Source organism: Corvus hawaiiensis, chromosome 1, assembly GCF_020740725.1.
Source record: "Corvus hawaiiensis isolate bCorHaw1 chromosome 1, bCorHaw1.pri.cur, whole genome shotgun sequence".
NCBI classification, from domain to species: Eukaryota; Metazoa; Chordata; class Aves; order Passeriformes; family Corvidae; genus Corvus; species Corvus hawaiiensis.
The window spans coordinates 59,330,721-59,350,171 of NC_063213.1; the positions used below are offsets into that span (position 1 = coordinate 59,330,721).

The 19,451-nt window shown below is 36.8% G+C and overlaps 1 protein-coding gene and 1 long non-coding RNA gene across 3 annotated transcripts in view; one reads left to right on the top strand and one right to left on the bottom strand.

Annotated features, from left to right (window-relative positions):
* Positions 1 to 19,451, bottom strand: part of ITGA8 (integrin subunit alpha 8) — a 113,528-nt gene that overhangs the window by 81,888 nt on the left and 12,189 nt on the right. Inside the window, exons 4-13 of the mRNA XM_048306799.1 lie at positions 17,114 to 17,237; positions 15,611 to 15,672; positions 14,625 to 14,670; positions 13,539 to 13,664; positions 12,329 to 12,373; positions 10,856 to 10,899; positions 9,832 to 9,888; positions 9,593 to 9,645; positions 3,925 to 4,130; positions 1,582 to 1,773 (exon numbers count right to left, since the gene is read on the bottom strand). Coding sequence (XP_048162756.1) covers positions 1,582 to 1,773; positions 3,925 to 4,130; positions 9,593 to 9,645; positions 9,832 to 9,888; positions 10,856 to 10,899; positions 12,329 to 12,373; positions 13,539 to 13,664; positions 14,625 to 14,670; positions 15,611 to 15,672; positions 17,114 to 17,237 — 955 coding nt within the window. The remainder of the gene's footprint in view (positions 1 to 1,581; positions 1,774 to 3,924; positions 4,131 to 9,592; positions 9,646 to 9,831; positions 9,889 to 10,855; positions 10,900 to 12,328; positions 12,374 to 13,538; positions 13,665 to 14,624; positions 14,671 to 15,610; positions 15,673 to 17,113; positions 17,238 to 19,451) is intronic.
* Positions 1 to 19,451, top strand: part of LOC125327373 — a 31,389-nt gene that overhangs the window by 1,053 nt on the left and 10,885 nt on the right. For both annotated transcript variants that reach the window (XR_007204189.1, XR_007204188.1), the window contains exon 2: positions 16,731 to 16,778. This is a non-coding gene — a long non-coding RNA (uncharacterized LOC125327373). The remainder of the gene's footprint in view (positions 1 to 16,730; positions 16,779 to 19,451) is intronic.

Genomic DNA, 19,451 nt, shown 5'->3' on the forward strand with positions numbered 1-19,451 from the left:
TCTGCAAGTAAGATGCATGGTGGAGGCCACAATGGCAAGCAGAGAACTTACAATTACAGTACAATTCCTCAGTACACATTTAGAAAGACCGACACTCATCACCCAAACTTTCCACAAATTAGCTTAAAAGATGCTCCACATAAAGTATGCTAATACAGCAGTGAGACTTCCACTCTTCTTTCTTCTCTATATGAGTTAAAGAATCTCTCCCTTCCCTCTATCTTTTCAATCTTAGAAATGTCAGGAATGCAATATCCTGTTTTCTTTGGTTTTGCTGGGGGCCTTGTTAGTGCCTTAGCAAATGTTTAAATGCTGAAACTTTAATAAAGAGCTCGGCTGTCCAAGAGAACCTCATTAGTCAGGGACAATGAAAGACTATTAATAGCAACATCAACAATATGCAAACAGAAAGTCAGAACAGTGTCTAAAAGCCCTTTCTTCTCTCAAGTGCCAAAAATCCTCTTACTTTTGTCTCATGATAGCCTCACTGTATTACAGCTTTTCTGTTTGTAAAACTGTAATTTCTATTGTAAACACCCCTTCCCAGAAATTCCCTTCTGCTTTTTGAAAGACACCTCTTTCAAGGTTTTTACAATCCATCATAAAAAGGTGAAAGATCTTATTTTTGTCCCTTTGAAAAATTACAATTTTCACTTTGAAATAATACAACTTTTAAGAACTCTAGCCTTGAAATAACCCAGGCTAACAAGAGTGATTTCATAGTAAGTCAGGGAAGCACAGACTGTTAGCATTTTACTGTGGATGAACCCTTCACAATTACAAAATATGACGTTTTACTGCACACCCTTGCTAAGGCTTCTGAATTGTGATGAAAAGAAACAGAACAGATTTGCTTTCAGAGAGAGAGTACATACAAGTACACTTACATTCAGGCTACTTAGATGGTAGGAAAAATTTTCTTTAAAAAATAAACATTTCACTGAGAAACTTAACTAATGTTACAAACTTGATAAATGTAAATATATGTCAGGTAAACTCATTAGGAAGAATCAAAGCTAACCTAAAAAGGAAGAGTCCATATAGCAAAATGAAAACATTAAAGGGATGAAAAGGCTCAAATAAAATAGCTGCTTTAAGCAATTTGCATTCTCTCTGCTTTTCTGTAATGCAATCAAAGCCATTAACTATATATAGCTCAGTGTCTCTTTGGTCAGCAAAAAACAACTTAGCAACACAACCAGATCAATCCCTTCTTCTACAATGCAACATGTTTTTAATTAAGAAAGAACGCCAGGATGAAGGAGACCTTACAAGTTCAATAAGCTGAGACCATTCAATTTTTGGAAGTGGGGGGAAAGGGTTAAGCTTTTTATTGTAAACTTCACATGCTTTATGTTAATACAACTATTTAAGCCCTTTCTTGACTTTCTGATCATGTCTTTTGACAGGAAAGGGAGTATTTGTTTTGTCTGATTTTAACCCTCGGGAAAGCAAACCAGAACTGCCCAGAAATGTCTATCCTTTATTCTGACCTCTGCCTTCCGAAAGGAGCAGTTTAGGCAAGATGCATTTACCAGAGAATGGAAGTATGAAATTCCCTTTCTAAAGCAAAAATCTTACCTGGGTAATCATTCTTGTCTACATCTGAGTCTCCTCTTAGAGTGAAGCCAAATCCCGAAGGCATGGACTGTGAGGCCCAGGCTCCATTGAGAACCTGGGAAGGGGTAGGGTTTAACCCATTACTGTATCCATTGTAAATGAGCACTTTCCCTCGTCTGTCTTCTCCTGCAAATGGTGCACCAATAGCAATGTCTGCAGTGAAAAATAAATAAATAAATAAAAAGAATGGACACAATTATAAATTAATTCCCTGCAGGAAAACAGACACAAATGGCTTCTGCTACAAACATGCAAGAACGTCAACATTCTTTACTTCTCAATGTATTCTAGTTTAAAGGCAAATATACAAGATGTTTGCAGTGTCTTTTCTGTGTCAAACTTTCATGACAAAAGCTTATAAAATAATCCTATGAAGAGGTTATTGAATTATACTAAATAGCCAGTCCACATTGAATTCCTCTACATATTTCCAAGGCAGTTAATTAGCTTTAATAAACCAAGATCTAAGGAATGCCTGCTTCTACTTTCATATTTTTAAACAGCCACAAATTTTCTTTGATTTCCTCTATCACCTAGATAATAAGGAGCAGCTGTTAGGTAAAACTAATTTTCTTTTTCCAGATAACATATTCTACATAGACAAAAAACTTCAACCCCTCAAACATCTAACACTTTAGAATGCAAAGGAGAACAATGGAATATCATGTTTTCATCTATACCAATTCATCATCTTATTGAGAAATAGGAATATTACCAAGTCAGGAATTTCGCAGGAGGTCTTACGCACTATGGAATTAAACACTTCAATCCTTAAAAATGAGGTGCCATATCCAAGAAGCAGAACTTACAGTGCTCTTCTTCGTTTCTGTGCATGGGATGTGGAGACAGTCATGTCTAGATTGAGATTCAACAGCTGTACTAGCTGAGCTAGCCAATAGGAAACAACAGAGGGTATGTATCTATAGCTCTCATTTTTGGGTTCTGATCTAGGAGCTGGTGCTGGACTTCTTTATTACTCTTGAATTGAGCACCTGGACTCTGTAGCTTCACTCTAAAGGCAGACGTGCACCAAAGCTCATATTCAGTTACGACGCAGAAGACTTTGGCTCTAGAGTATCCTTGGTCTTTCTACAGTGACAGACAAAAGCAGAAATGTCTCCTGCCTGCCTCATCTGAATTCTGGAGAGAAGGGAGACAAATACTGCCTGCCCAGAGTAGCTGAGGGTATCTGCTGTTGCTCACTGGTAGGAAACAGGAATTCTCCACCATGACGTTCAGTTGTGCTGAACTCTATGGTGGGATTCCAGGACAAGCCAGTGAGGGTACTCTCAGCAGTCACAATCCAATAGCTTCTACCCACAGGATGGTATTCATACTTTGTGCACTCAGAACCCCAATGCAATTCTATGACTCCTGACATGACTGATCCCTTGCACAGCAGCCACACAATGAGGACACTGCCCTAGAATCTAGTGGCTAGAATATTGTGAAAAACAGCCCTCAAGTTAAGGAGGAGCAAAGTCCACTCAGTGGGACAACTATTCTAAAGGCTACTGTGCAAAACAGCTCCTCCAGGAGAAAGTTTTAGATGTAGAGATACCTGCATCTAAAACACAGGTGTTTTAGATGCAGAGGTACCTGCTTTGAAGATCCCTAACATCCTGGAAATAAGAAGTAAGGAAATGCATGTAGGGAAAACCAAGGTGCTACTGACCATGTCAAGGAGCTCAAGGTGCTCAAGGTATTCTAGCTATCTCAGGTAATCAAGCAGTTAGTTATACTGTTTTCTTGAATGTAGGCTGCCAGTTAACTTACATGAACATTTTGTTGTGTGCATGTGCTATAAGCATTTGAGAAAGAACCCATTATGCACCTGTGTCTTTTAGTACTTAAGTACCAGTGGAAGGCTGATTCCAAAATAGTACTTCTGTACTTGCTCAATTCTTTCATTGCTGACAAAATACTCCATGTACTCAGGCCTCATTCAATTATCAAATTCTTCCAAGCATTTGAGGAGAGAATTCTGCTTTCAAAAAAATTAAACATCTTAACTAAGTAATGAAATGTTATTAGAGTTATAAAACAAAGATATTTTTATTCAACTAAACATACTAATATTTAGTAAAAAAATCACACTGTAGTCTATATGACTTATCGGTCAGTTTTTCATGATTTGGGTCTCAATATCAGTTTCATTAGCATTAGTGTAAATTCTCATGAATTTCAAAGATGGTTACCTGTTAAAAAGCCTTTCCCAGCACTGCACAGACACTTGGTATTTGCTGTTTAGGCATTTTTAATTTGAATGTTAAACAGAGATATAATACATTACATACAAATTACCATTATATCCGTCTTGATTGAGATCTCCGAGGTGTGTGATTGCACTGCCAAATCTACCAAACACTTCAGTGCCTGTCAGAATTTGTGCATCTTGGAAGAGGAATGCACTTTCTTGCAGGTACAGATAAACTTGCCCAACTTCTTTAGGCTTGCTCTCAAATTCTCGTTCCATAAAAAGAGGGGCACCAACTAAGATATCATCTAAACTGGAACAGTCAAACAAAAACCAGTGTCACTGAGAGACTGAGTGTAAACAACACAGTTTATACATTTTCTAAACAGGAAGCTGATAATTATTATACAGTCAGACTAACTGAGGTAAGAAGGCACTTCTGGAGTCCTAGCCCAAACACTTGGTCAAAGCACGGTCAATTAGGGAAGGCTGTCCATAGCTATACCCAGCTCAGTTTGGACTATCTTCACACATGGAGACTCCACAACCTCTCTGGGCAACTACTTCCAGTGTCTGATCATCATCACAGCAAAAATGTTTCTTTCTACGTTTAAATGGAATTTCTTGCTCTTCAGTTTATGCCCACAATAGACACTGAAAACTTACACTTTGCAATTAATGATGCTGAAGTCAGGAATCTAACTAAGAGGGAATCTATGTTACTAGAACAAATTCTCTAGATCTGTTCTGCTAACAGTTCTAGCGAGAGACAAATTTTAGTATAAATTCTAGTTTTTGCAACTTCTACATCAGTAAGAGACCAAAAGAAAAAAAACCCTGCCACTTTACAGTAGATTTTTGAGTAACATACATGAAACACAAGTAGAGCATCAATTAATAGAGAATGCCTCATCACTTCTTCAAATAGAAGCTGGGAGACAAAGCCAAAGCTCTATTTCTGAAAACACTTCTGTTCAGTATTAGGTACACAGGTAGGTGCAGTGCTCATATAATTTTCTGTACGGAGTATTAAAGAGAAAGGACATAATCAAATCACAAAAATAAGATGCTTAGAGGGAAAAGACTTTCTGTCCATTACGGTACTCCAAGGTGAATCAGTAAAAGAACACAGACTAATCAATGCATATTTTGCATGTTGTTGTTCTAAATAGTCATGTTTCAAAACATGTTACCAACATTTATTTAGAGGGAATAAAAAGACCCTTTTATAAACTGTGAAGAATAAAAACAAGTGTGATTGACAGACTCATAACAAGCAGAAGTATTATTAATGGATTATTCTGAGATATGAAACGGTAGTATCAGATTAACTGCTGAAGGTTGCTCAAGGCCATGTAATAAAATAATGTGCATTATATTCAGTAGACATTGATCATCTGTATTAAATAAGTCTGTTACTGCAAATAACTAGGACTACTTGATCCCACAATATTTAATTTGGAAAACATACTCTCTTGCTCTAATGTGAAGGTTTTTTAAAACTTTGGAAAACTCATAGAAAACTTTCTATTCTCAATTCATCTTATTTCCAATATGGGGGTTTATCTATTAGCAAACCAAATAGTAAAATTGCACTACATTGTTTTTCCCAATCCTTATAGAAAAAAAATCTGTATGATTCAGCAGTACCTCAGTTACTATTTTACCATAGATATATATTATGATTCTAAGATATATAGCATAGAATTTAGCACAGAATATGTCATCTAGAAAAAAAAAATTAATTACCTTGTAGAACTTACACATTCTGTAAGTTGTGACAAAATACTTCTAGGACTGTTATTTTTCTACGAAGTTTTATAGTATGTTTCCATAAAGGAAAGTGTAATTCCAAATGTCAGGTCAGTTTGCTATAGCTGTCCTATTTTTTATGTTAGATTATACCCTGTGGCATAAATAACTAAAAAAGGAAGGAAGCAGATGCTGACTTGATATAAAAGGTGGGATTTTCCTTTCACACTAAACATCAAAAGTTCTCCTCTACTAATGGAAGTTGTTTGTGGTTAGGACAGAATATCAGCTGAAATGGTTGCCATGAAACAAAAGCAACAATGAAAACAAATTATGAATGCTCTTTTAAAAAAAAGTTATTTTACATATGCCATGTACTAAAAGCATTACACAGTGGCACTATCATTAATTACTATTTTAGTACCTCACAGTCCAGATACTCCTAGTACATTGGGACCCCATAGAGTTAAGTGCTGTAGAAACCATGAAATAAAAGATGAGCTTGGCTCCCTTGAATGTTTCACAAATGAGCAATTTTAAGACTGAAGGAAGATATCTTTAGAGGGGATAAGGAACCAAATCACTGAGAGTCAGAAAGCTCCCAGTATATTGATGTAAATTAAAGAGATACCCAGATACCTTTAAAACCCTGGTCCATAGAGCAATATCCAGAGTGCCTAAAATGGTGAAAAGAGAGAGGCAGACTATCTATCGTGTACTAAAATTCTCTAAGCAGAAGCTTAACCTAGAACACAAGATTGACCAGGTGAGACAGAAAGCAAGCAGACAGGAGCTGGAGCTTGCTCAACAGAGAGCATAGCATCTCAGCTAGAAGTGCACAGTGCTGGGTTATTTTTCTCGTAAAATTTCAACTTTGCTAAAATAAATGACAATAACTGTGTAAAATGCATCAACAGTCCAGGGAGCAGGGACCAGAATCCAGTAGCTAAGATGGCTCATCTTCTGATGTGCTGAGGAACAGGTGGAAGAAAGGCAGTCATCTAATACACTGACCTATTTCTAAACTGGTTACGGGCAGCAGAGCCACCTGGAACACTCACAGCACTTAGTTTGCCTTCCCTCCAGGTCTTCACATATACAGCCCCCACCAAGGCCTTCCTTTCCTCACCCTCTGAAATTTTTCCCCTTCTCTTTCAGAGCTGAGCTCTGTAGGTTAAAGCACACTGCTTCAGCAAGTCCTCTGCAAGAGGGAGCTCTCCCTTAGGCAAATCTAGAAGTTAGGGATTAGAGTTTGGGGATTTTGTGCTGTCACAGCAGTGTACTATAGCTAGAAAGGAAGGATTTGTTAGCTACCCAACTCTCTCTGATCCTCATTTACTTTTTTCTGGTTCCTCTTCAAGTGGGTAAAATAAGCAAACAATTGCTGTTTACCATACTTTATACTCAGTTTTGCCTCCCAGCTTCTACAATTTGATTATTTAGGTAACAAGCAGTGAAGGGGGCATGGGAGGGGTGTGTACTTGTTGGGTTCTAAGTACCTATGTGATTAGTATTATGCATTTTTGTTGGTGATGGAGGATATTTCAATTGGTCTTTTAAATTGTAGGAGTTTGTATTTACAAAATTGAGAATTCTGAGTCAAATTCAGTTCGATGTGATTGCTTCTAAAAAGCCGTAGGAGTAAATAAAAGCAAAAGCCCGTGGACAGTAATATTAAACCATGAAATGCAGTTCAATTTGCAGCAGTACTTTGAACTGGTTCATTAGATTTCATTACTGCACTAAGATGCTAGAGTTAACATAAATGATATATTAATTTTTTCTCCAACACAGAAAAGTAGCCAGTCAGTATTACTTCCCTTCTGATTAAAAAAAAAATCGTTAAAAAGCACAAAGCTGACCACCTGCTGAGACTGTGTGCCATTCCTTTGTATCCTGCAGACTAATAAAAAGCAGGAATATGGGAAATGTCAAGAGGTCAAAGTATGACTATGGAAAGCTTTGAAAAAGGCCAAATAAAAAACCCAGTAAACAGTTTATTTCACTACTTTTACCGGACTGTTTCCAGCCTAAATTGAAAGTGTTCTCTTTTTCTCTCTTTACTAGGAATGTAGCCTGTAAGTTGATGGCAAAGCTTGATTTGTTAAGTTTCATTGTGGATTTCTTATTATTAGCAATGGGCAACTAAAGGGTAGTTCAAACCATACCCTCGATTTCCCTGTTCTGCCTACAATCCTGATGTGGTACAGATAAAACTGCACGAGTCACTTTGTAATACCCACAGAACTGCTGGGCTAGGTCTACAGAGCTTTTTTCCTAAGATAAGCCTAATCTTTGAGCCGTATCATGAGTCTTATTATAGCAAAGCACCATTCCTAATAATCGTGTATTAATTTTTTCAGCAAATAACTTAATCAGGTTTCTCATACTGATAAGGACATCACCACCTCCTTATCTTTATCTGAATAAAATGCCTAAGCAAGTCTGAAGTGTTAATTTCCCTCTTGCTTTTTTCCTCCCTTTCACTCTTCCTTTCAGATAAATATTTCTATTGACTATATATGCAAACCAGCAAAGACAGACTACATATCTAATCAGACATGTTTATCAAGTAGAGCTTTTTGTGTTTTGTTTTCTGTGGGATGTTTGGATCTCAGGAAGAGTCTTTAGATTTCTTTTAAGATATAGACTGGGAGACCACACAGGCCTCAACAGCACTTTGATTATATTATTGACATAAACAGTGGTTTTAGAGGTACACAGAAAATATGAGACCTGCCAAGTAACCCTATGGTTAACAGGAAATAACCTGCACAGGAAATAGTTTGGTTCAGTGAGAAGTTAAATAATAAGTTCCCTGAAAGTCTAATGAGTGTCTATTACACCTTAGATTAATATTCCTCCACCCTTTCACATTTGTAATACATCAGTAGGACTAAATTAATTCTGATTCTGTTTATCATAAAACCAGAAATTTTCAAAAGCTGTGATACTATGCCAAAATCTGATCTCAGAAACTTGGAAAGATTTGAGTACTATGAACCCACCATGGAAACTGTTGAAGCTTCTGTTTTGTTGTTGTTCTTTTGTTTTGTAACTGCATTAACACTTTACCACCTTGTTACTTTTCTCTTCTCTTGTATTCCTCAGTCTTTAAAGGGTCACTAGTCACTAATAAGAAGCAATGACTATTTAATGCACTATGTTTAAGCACCTAATAAGAAATGATTACAAGAAAAAAATACAAAGTAGACATATCTGAGACATTTTGCAATAAGGAAGAGTACACTGCATCTCTAAATATCATCCTGGCTCATCTTTGTGCAGACTTCCAAGGCTGCGAGATTCAGGGATTTTTATGTCCTTGCTAGATAGCTACTATCAATATTCTCTGACTAAAGTCCTCTTCTCCTAAAATATTTAATCAGACTTTACATGACTTGAAAGTTTTGTTCAACAGAGCCTGAAACCCCCAAGTATCTTAGGGATATGATCCCCAAGCATCATGACCCTGGGAGCGGAGCATCATTCTCCCTCTGACACACACAATGCCTGCCACAACTATTGGACATAGACACTTGTTGGCCCTTGGGTGATAAAAATGGATGGCCAACCAGCAGGTGCTGGAATGAAGAAAGAAGAGCTGATGACATTGGAAGGCTGTTAAAATTGAGAAGTGAAGCTATGGATGAGAAGACTTACCTGTATGTGAGAATGCGAGAATTAACTTCTGACTTTCACCTATCTCATCCCAGTGGTAGCTAGTGCTGTTTATTCACTGTTTTTCTACCTAGATCTCTTTTCTAGGACTCTGGACACTCCTCTGAAACACTGCTTTCAATAAATATTTGGGAACATAAACTCATCCAAACTAGGCCTGCAAATACTCATGCCACTGTGACTGCACAAAGATAAGCCTACGTGAACAATTAAAATTAGAAAAGCAGAGAGCCAAGAAAAGCATTTTGAGGTATGAAGCACCTGAAAACCTACATTTATAAATAAGTATCAGGCATTGCTTCTATTAGTGTTCAGTGGAGCCGAATACATGTGGTAACCTACCCATCATTGTTAACATCAGATACTGCAACTGTGTACCCAAAATAAGACGCCATCTGAAAATAAAGAACAACAGATAGGCTTTCATATCTGATATCAAGTGTAAAGGTTTTTTACTGATAATCCTCTTTTTTTTTATGGTCATCAATACAAAAGAATATTTTATGTATTCTTGAAACTATGTTAATGAAACGACATGCTCTAGAGATACAATATTTCATCACATAGTTGCTTGACATTACCTGTTCACCAGTGAAATTCTGGATAAAGGTCAAGTCAGAAGAATTAATAATTGAGACCTGGTAACAGAACAATAAGGAAAGTTTCAAGCACACACGCAGATGCTACAGCATGACATCACTGCAAAAGAATGGTCCACACACTGAAAGATCGTCTAAGTGGCCACGAAAAAAACAATTATTTTTCTGTCTCACCACAGTTTTCCTGTATGATCTTGACCAAATTGCTAAGATTTCATGACTCTCAGGTTCCCCATAAAAAAATAAGGAAAAGTATTTCCCTTCCTTGCTGGACACTGAACAGCAGCAAATCACAGACTATCAGCTAATCAGTGACTAGGCATGAAAACATGAACTTAAAACATAAAGAAGTATATACATACATATATATATATATACATACACACCTTTTTCCTAAAAAATTTTAAAAATGAGTTCCAGAGACACAAGGAATTTGGGGTCCACAAAACTAGTGAATGTGTCTGTGGCTGGGATCTCTTTTCCCAGTCAGGTTAGTTGTGGAATGTTTTTCCTACAAATTATAAGCTGTATCCACAAATGTATATTGTTTTCTCCCTCACTTCTAACTGCATATCATGGCTCTTTACATCTGGATTTCAGTGTACACACTTACAGCACTGAAAGTAAACACTGGGTATGAATAATCTGAACTTGGACTCCTCTGCACCATGGACACAGCACTGCACAAAAATATGCTAACCTATGAGTGAGCTTAGGTCTGATAACACGGTGGGTACAGGGATACTAGGCAGACTCAGAGCATGTAATTGTAATTGTGACTGCCTATTGAAAACAGACGTCAGAAGGGACTAAGTGCTTACTATTCAAAACCCAAACCAGTAAGGCATTTCAACCCACCCAGATAGCCTGAGGGTGAAAGTCAGTGGCAGTTTTCTCTGATTTGAAAGTTTTGTATGAAAGAGACAGAAAATATAATGGAGCGTTTAACCTTACAAATAGCTTAATGAAGTTCTCATTATAAAAATTATAAAATGAAGGTACATACATAGCCGAAGTTCTGTGCTCCCCTTGGGACTCCAGCAACCAGCTCTGAAAGGATAAATGATCAACAGTTAACTGGCTTTGCAATCTGAGTGGTGCATGCAACATGTATGCCCTGCCACTTAAACCTTCCTTGATATATATATGTCAAAGCCCTTAGGATTTTGATTTGTCACCTGTATCAGAAAGACCTGTAAATTACTTCAAGCCATTATTTCATAAGACTATAGCATTCATTCAGTGCATTTACCTGCACAAAACGTTACACTCTGACTTTTGAATACATCGATCCATGGATCTCTTTCTGTTTAGCATTGCTTAGCATAGCACAGTATAATAAAGTTCTTGGTACAATTCAGCTTGCTACCTGACAGCTGTGGATTGATGGAGCCAGAATTAGTTATGGCATCGCATACTAGAGCACAGAAGCTAAATAGAACTGTTCTTACAAATACTTCTTTTCTTTGTGCCTTCCAACAATTTGTCTCATCCATTATTTCACTTGATGCCATGTAAATCCTTGACAAGTTCTGCACAGTCTGCATTACAAGAAAATTTCTGTGAGTGGTGTTGGAGGGATCTACTGAGTAAGAACACCAAACATTAGACCTAGCTGCCTTCTAGGAGTAATTTTGCCCAATGGTGAAATCTTAAACAACTAGTAGAACAAATGAGTAAAAAAAAAAAAGAAGGAAAAAGCTAAGTCCCAGCCTGCAGTCTTACAGTCTAAACTTTCCCTCATTAGGATATCCACATCAGTAGACAGCAGCAGGAACTTCAGATAACAGAGCACCTCAGCCACCTGCTTGTAGTGACCTAGCCTTCCTCTGTTCCTCACTGAGATCATATATTCCCCTCTGATTGAATGTGTTTGGTCAAGAGGAAATGGAAGTACTAATGAAGGCCTGAACATGACACAGGATGAATCTCAATTCAGCTAACTATGCAATATTTTTGTGCCAGTCATTCACATGACATACTGATTCAAAGATCACTCATTATAAAACCTTGAGTATGCACTAAAAAAGAAGCAAAAAATGTAGCCTTCCCATACCGGCTGTACCTCTTTTTACACATCACAGTGTTTGGCTCAAAACTGTGTGGTTTTTTATTTATTTTTTGAACTCTTCATAATGCAGGACAGGCAACTTTAACTTCAGAGGGATTAAGCAGCAGCAGTTCTGGAGAACTGGGTTTACTTGTGGAAATGTACTATGTCTCTATTGGCTTTGTGAGTCTGGACCACAGAGCTCTTCAGCCCCCCAAGAAAGCCATCCCTTAAGGAATTCCGACTTTTGTGTTTAATTCTGTTATGTTACACTGTCTAAGGAAATAATTGAGAATACTGAGTATAGATAGCTTAAGTCTCACCAGTGTTTCAAATGTATAATAGGTATGTTCCTGTGCAGAGACCCAAAATGAAGAATTTAGTAAGTGCACGGCCATATGGTTTTCATTCAAGTACATAGGTTCTTACCTTGTTCAGAATCCCCAGTAAATTCCCCAGCAGTCACTGAGTATCCTGTTTAAACAATTAATTACAGATTAAAACAAACAAACCAAACAAACAACAATAAAACTTGATAAACAATTTCTTTCAAAAAATATGCAAGAACCATCAGATTTGTCTTTTCAATGGATTCTCTGAATGCAAGTCTTCTAACATTGGTATGCTAAAACTGTGTGGAAAAAGGAAAATTGTTTATCACATTATTATGACTAAATTAATGGTAGATCTGAATGTATAAGAAATTGATCCTTCCTCTCCAAAAATGAGCTTCTAAATCATTAATACTTACTAATTTATCTGAAAAAAACAGCAGGTACTATGGTGTTTTGCCCTAATAGTTATGAATACAATTTAGGTCTTCATTATTGTACTGTAATGTGTGTGTCCTGGTTGAGCTTTATATGGAAAACAGATTGCCAAAGATGCAGTAAAGCACCTCTTGGAGCTTTAGTAAACCTGTGAGATAGCTACTATTGCAACAGTAAAAAAGACTTTTGGATTGTGTCAGGGACTTTAATTTCAGATCTATGGACAACAGTGCAAGGACATGTCTTAGCTTTCAAATTCCACTGAATCTTTTCTATAACTATGTGAAGAAAAACCTGCCTTACATGCAGAGACATGAGTATCATGAAAATTCTTAGAGATCTGTACTAATTAAAAGTAGATAAGGAGCCTTTTTTCTATTAATTACATAATATCTTCAAATTGACTTTTGTTATTGCTTACTTCAATTGTATCTTTTAAATAACAGTGAGAATAAATTGGTATTTGTGTAGTACTGTACAAAACACCACAGAACTGAATTTGAATTTATCTAATAAAAACTGAAATTGTCTTTTAATTACATTAAGTTCAATCCATCATCTTGCAATGAAAAAATCCATAAATGGGAAAATTTTGTACTTCTGCTTTAATTATTTAAAATCAAATAATAAGAACCCTAACAAGCCATTTAAGATCTCAACCTTCAAACCCTATTGCTGCACATCATTTCAAGAATGTTAATAATCTCACTGAAGTAACCAGCAAACTACCGATTTGCTGTTGTGCTTAAGGCAAAACATGTTCAAATCCTCTCACAATTGGGACAATAGTAATGTAGGGCTTGTTTTCATGTTTATATAAGACTCATGCTTTTAGAACATATTGTTAACTCATATGGAATTCAGCTTACCCATGTAATTGTCATCATATGAGGGTGGTGCCACTCCTGTTTGCTTCTCTCGTGCCAGTTTCCTCAGAATATCCTTGAAGGAATAATTTGCAATGATGTCCGCAATACTTGCAGTGATTACCTGACCTGGATTCAAACAGCTTCATAAATGAAAGGCACCTAAAAGAGGGCCAGATTCTATAAACAGGGCTAGCAGAACACCAAAACAGAGCAGAAAGGACACTAACACAGCACAGATGCAAAGAGTAGATAACTTCTCTCAAGCTTTCTCCATTACTACCCTGAAAGTCTCAAGAGTACACATAAATCAATACAACAAGGCACTGAATCTCTATTGAACCATTACCAAAACATCTCCAGACCCATTTCAATGTGCTAATTCAAACTAAAGTCACTGCACCGTATAAACGTAGTAGATCAATTAAAACAATTTCTCAATGGAGAATTCAAAGCTGTGAATTCGCTACAATCACAATCAATTAGACCTTCTCCTTTAAAAGCAATGAAAAAACACACATCAAAGAGGCTGACAGTGGGCAAGCTGGTAGGCAGAGGCTGGGAATCAGCTCTATAATACATGTAAGAACAAGTTAAAACAAAAATAACCTCTTAACCCTTTACTGAAACCACTTCAGGGTTTATCTGTGTGAGAAACTACATCTTGGAACCTACAGTGATGCCACAAATGAACTTAAAATACATGCAGATAGCTATAAAAGTTGGTGTTCAGAAACAAACAGTAACAAAAACTTTTAAAACTGTACATTTGCTGTACAAATATTAGCAATTTTTAAACCTGCAGTATTTCTATGGAAAAATTCAACTTATTAATTAAATGACAAATATACAAAATGCCAACATAAAAACAGTTATTTGTATTTGTTTAACTTCCTAGACAACCTACATCCTGGATTTTCATGGCTTATTTTTATGCTCAGTTGCTTGTTAAGCAATTATTTTGATTTACATTTGTTGAAAATAAGATCAGACACTTGTTATCTTAAACTGACAAAACAGTGGAAATCTAGAACAGTGATACTTTCTGCTTCACTTCTTAGATCCAGTTAACCAGCCAGATGAACATACCTTGCCAATAAAAACTACCAGGCCCGCCTACTATCAGGTCTCCATTCTACAAAAAGCAGAATTAAATAAAATTACACAGGAAAAGAAGACAACAAAATTCAGCATGCATGGGAAAAAACAATGTAAATGACCAAAATAATATCAGAATCATGATAATGGAGAATAGCCATGTTCAAGGAAAGGATGTAGGTGCGTGGATGTCCAGGAAAATCGACAGTTAAAAGAAGTTGAAATCACCCTAAATATCTTCACTTGAATGAAAGCCATTTATTTTGCCTCTAACCTAACACATCAAAAATTGCCACTTATTCGTAACAAAACAAAGTTAACAGAAAAGAGGGTGCTCATGTTCAACGAAACAATAGTAAAGTTTTATAGAGAATTACATAATGCAGCTGCAGAATGCTCAAAACAATGGCAATGGTCAAAGTTACCTGAGGTCCTGGTGCTGTAAAAACGGCACAGATAATAACAACCGTGCAAAGTTTATCCTTTGTCCTGTAACATTGTTTCGGGACCCTCTTGGCATTTAAGAAAATCTAGTTCTTTGCGTTAAGTACTTTCACCCGCACATGACAATGGTTTTACCCAATGACTAGTCCGCCACCAAAAGTACCCTTATAAAGGCTATTTTAACTTTTTAAAACTAGTTGGTACCTGCCCCACTGCTTCCTGAAAGTCAAGTAAAGCATTTTAAGTGGGACAGAATAAGATAGAAGCACACAGAAGTTTTTGCCTAATTATCTGTTAAGATAGACTGAGTCAGATTGGAATGCTGCAAAGAGATGAACAGGTGCTGATTGAGTATTTCTTTTTATTAATGAAAGTTTGAAGCTTGAAAAGGAGGAAAGAACTTGCAACAACTTCAAAAAACTTTCCGCACGCAACAGCATGGGGATAAACTCATGATCACAGAGACAGCACTTGAACCATGGGGATATATCACAATGAAATTCGGTCAAAATACTTCAGAAGCAGAATCTCACCTTGTAAAAATCTAAGCTGAAACCTGCTTGACAAAAGCCTTGTCCTTCAGGATCTGCATTGCCTGCAATTATGAAGGTAGAAGCATTTTATTCATTTCACAGTGCATGTGGAAGATAACACAGACACCCCTGGAGCTATAAGGCTATGAAAAGCAAAACTGCCAATATATGTGAAAATATGTATTCTTTTTTAGAAGAAGAACAGCAAATCAAAACATTCTACAGGACCCTGAACATGCAGTCCCTTGTGAAGATTTTGAAAAATAGGACCTCCTACTTGGGACTTTCTCCTCTTACTGCCAAGAAAGGACCCTTGAAACAACTATCAGGGATTCAGTTTTAATTTAGCTGGAGATAAAAAAGCAAAAAACTCAACAAGACTGTAGAATGCTCACCACAGTCTGATCTGTTATAAATACAAAAATAAGTGTTTACTAAAACATTCTCAAAAAACGTTGACACAGTGGAAGGGTCAGGATGGGTACAGGGAAAACCAACCTTCCTGTTTCTGACTACTTTTATTTCTATTCTCCGAATCCTTATATAATTGTGCAAAGTGTGTTGGGCATGCATCTTATGGCAATTCTATGTGTGCCAGAGAGCCAGAAGACTGCAGGATTAGGAAACTGACAGTAGGAATGGCCACTTGAACTCTCTTTTCAAATGATGTAAGCCTTTGCCCAGAGAGACATCAGTAAGTAAATAAAACAGATCTTAAGGTCACCATTTCTTACAGATTCAGCTTCTTTCTGTACCTGTCCATGCAGGGACAAGGATGAGGCTTTAAAAGGAAGACACAACACAACTGCATTTAGAGCCCTACTACAACAGGCATAGAATGCTGAGCAAGATGAATGCCCTATAATAATCTAATCTGTGGTATTTTCTGTAGACCTCTAGGTAGCTGAACCTGGTTCTAAATATACATGTGGTTTATCTCTATTCCCCAAGAAGCAAGGCCCTGAGGTCGCTACTACACCTTCAGAACAGCACAGAGAAGAGTGTGGAACAGCAGTGCTAATGTGCATGGCTTTCTTCTGGGCTGAAAGTTCTTCACAAATGAGCTCTTGGGGATGATGCTGGCATGAGTGGTGATACAGGCTTGTGTGTTTCTATGCAGGGTCTGATCTTCAAATTGTGATCTTGTGATGAGACATTTATACTTGGTGTAAGTACAAATAATTGGTTTAATATGCCATCTGGTTCTTATCTAGATCTGTTTGCTACATATTAAAGCCATAAAAATTGAACCAATTATAGCTCATTACTATAACTGCACACACTTAATTTACTTAGTTTCTCCTCTTTCAATTAATTATACAATAAAGCATCCAATTGCAGGCATATAGTTTAATATTGATTTTTCTTTACACCCTCATTCAATGCCATAACGTATAGTATCCTTCATTCAGCCAAAACGAAATTGTGTGAAGACTGAAAGAATGAAAACATTGAGTGCAAAATCGATTCCTTCAACACAGAACTGTTCATATTAATACTCACTATTGCGACAAGGTGAATATTCAGCATAGGCACTGAAGTTCTGAATTGCTACATAGCAGGTGCCAACAGGGTCCTTCTCAGGGCTGTCTTTAAGGGTTCTCCAATGATACAAAGGAGCGCAAGCCTATAGAAACAGAAACACAAAACAGAAAACACACATACCTTTCACACACTCTTGCATCTAGCAAATGTCACTTTTAATAGACTGTGTTCAAGGATTCTCTGGTGTTGTATCATTCATATAGCAATGATCACAAGATACTGACAGAAGAAAATGCAGGACCACTGCTTTATCTAATTTCATTATAACCTGAAAAGCACACTGATGTTTCACTTATAGCCCCTTGGCAGCTGGTATCTGTCAGGGACTACAAGTCATATTTAAGCGATGTTACAAATACCCTCTAAGTTTGCTTCACAAGTAATATGTTTGCTCTATTACTGCTCATTGCACAGGAGCTGATCCTGTAATTTAAGATGCATATCACATATATGTAGCTGAAGGCAGTCCCAGTTCTGTCCTGGTATGTCTTAAGATAATAGGTGTAGCAGCAGAACTGACTCCACTTAGCAGGAGATTTGTCAGGATGTTGTATCATACTGTCAATAACAATCATCAGAGTGTCTGCCTTCTTATAACCCCCTGCTTCAAATATTCCTAGATAGGATACAGTTATAATGCATTCAACAGTCTGAGTGAATACCTTTCTGCTAAGGAAGTTTTGGCTAGATATTTAATCTTCTATGTAATGGCAGTAGTGTTACAAACACGACAGTGTAAAGATAAAAGATACACAACTTGTGTAGAGAGAAACATTATCTTTTTTTAAGGTAATCCAGATAATTAGAAAAATAAGAACGATAAACTATCAGGTCTGCAAGTCATTCCTCACAGTTTCCCTGAAAATCTTCATTGCCTGGGAGGGTGAAGACACCACCTCTCCCTGCAACCTTGCCTCTGTAAGATACAAATAAATCCTTCATTCACGTCCTATCTTGTCCTACTTTTTCAATGACAAACCTGTCTACCTCTGGCAAGGTGTTGCTGTTATTTACAATATTGTATTAGCTTCTGTTCTGCAATCAGTACCAGCTCTATGAACCACAGTGCTACTCACCGCTTACCACAAAGGTCAGAGCTTCTGGAGCAACGGCTTAAAGAACAGGGACTCTTCACAGGCCCCTGCCTAGAAAACTGCATACTAAAACAGAGAGCAAAACCAGAGTGCAGCAAAGAGGAGCATGTGTCCTGTGGGGGTGATTTTAGGTACATCTGATACATCTGACATCAAGCCAAATGGATTGAAACAAGAACTCAATATAATCATAAGCATTGACTTAACGAAGTTTACTATTACATTCGTAGCTTAAAAAACAAGTTCCTGACAGTTTGATGACATTTTCTTTTTCTCCTCTTTCAGCCTACAAACCTTAACATATAAAGTCTTCCAGCTTTGCTGTCCAAATTTTTGCCTGAAAAGTGTTGACTCTATCTCAGTTTCAGATTCTGAGAATAGTTACCCCAAATAAAGAAAAGTTTGGTCAATATGGACACAGCACACCTGTTGGAGAGTAGATCTGTTGGAGATGTCGTTTTTTTTAAGATTTAAGATTAAGATTTAACAAATAGTGGTAAAGAAGTACTTTAAATTTGCGAATTATTTAGTAGAGAGAATGAAAAATGTTCACCTATTTTTAGAATTTTTATGTTTACTTAACTCTGTAAAAGAATAGGGGGATGTTTATTCACTACCTGTTTCATTTCAAAATCCTTCTGTAGGTTAACCACAAGGGTTACAATATAAATGAATGCATTTCCTTTCAATACTTCCTCCCTTATGACTACTTTTTAAGTAATAATTGGAAGTTTTAATCAAATTCCAAGGTAAATTTTTGTTTCGTAATTGTAAAAACTAATAAAGATAATGAACAAACCAATTATTCTTATCACAATTACTTCAGTGCTGTTTTTAATGTAAACCTTAATGCAAATGGAAATATAAAATCTCTGTGTAAAAGCAGCATCACCAGCACTTTACCACCTGCCCACTGCTGGAGGCCTCTATCAATACAGGTAAAATGTTCAGTGAAACTGGAAAGCAGATATTGCATTTTGACAGCCATCTTTATTTGGAGCTTTTTTATCAGCTGTTTTTATCAGCTTTTTTTTTGCAGCTGTTTTACCATGACTATAACACAGCTGCTCAAAACAATGTAAATGTGACAAAAGAGGCAAGTGTTTTCCTAACTGAACATCAACAGAGGTTCTTGGTTTTCATAACATTTCACTACATTCAAGTACATGCAATTCCACTACATTCTGTATTTAATATTCCAC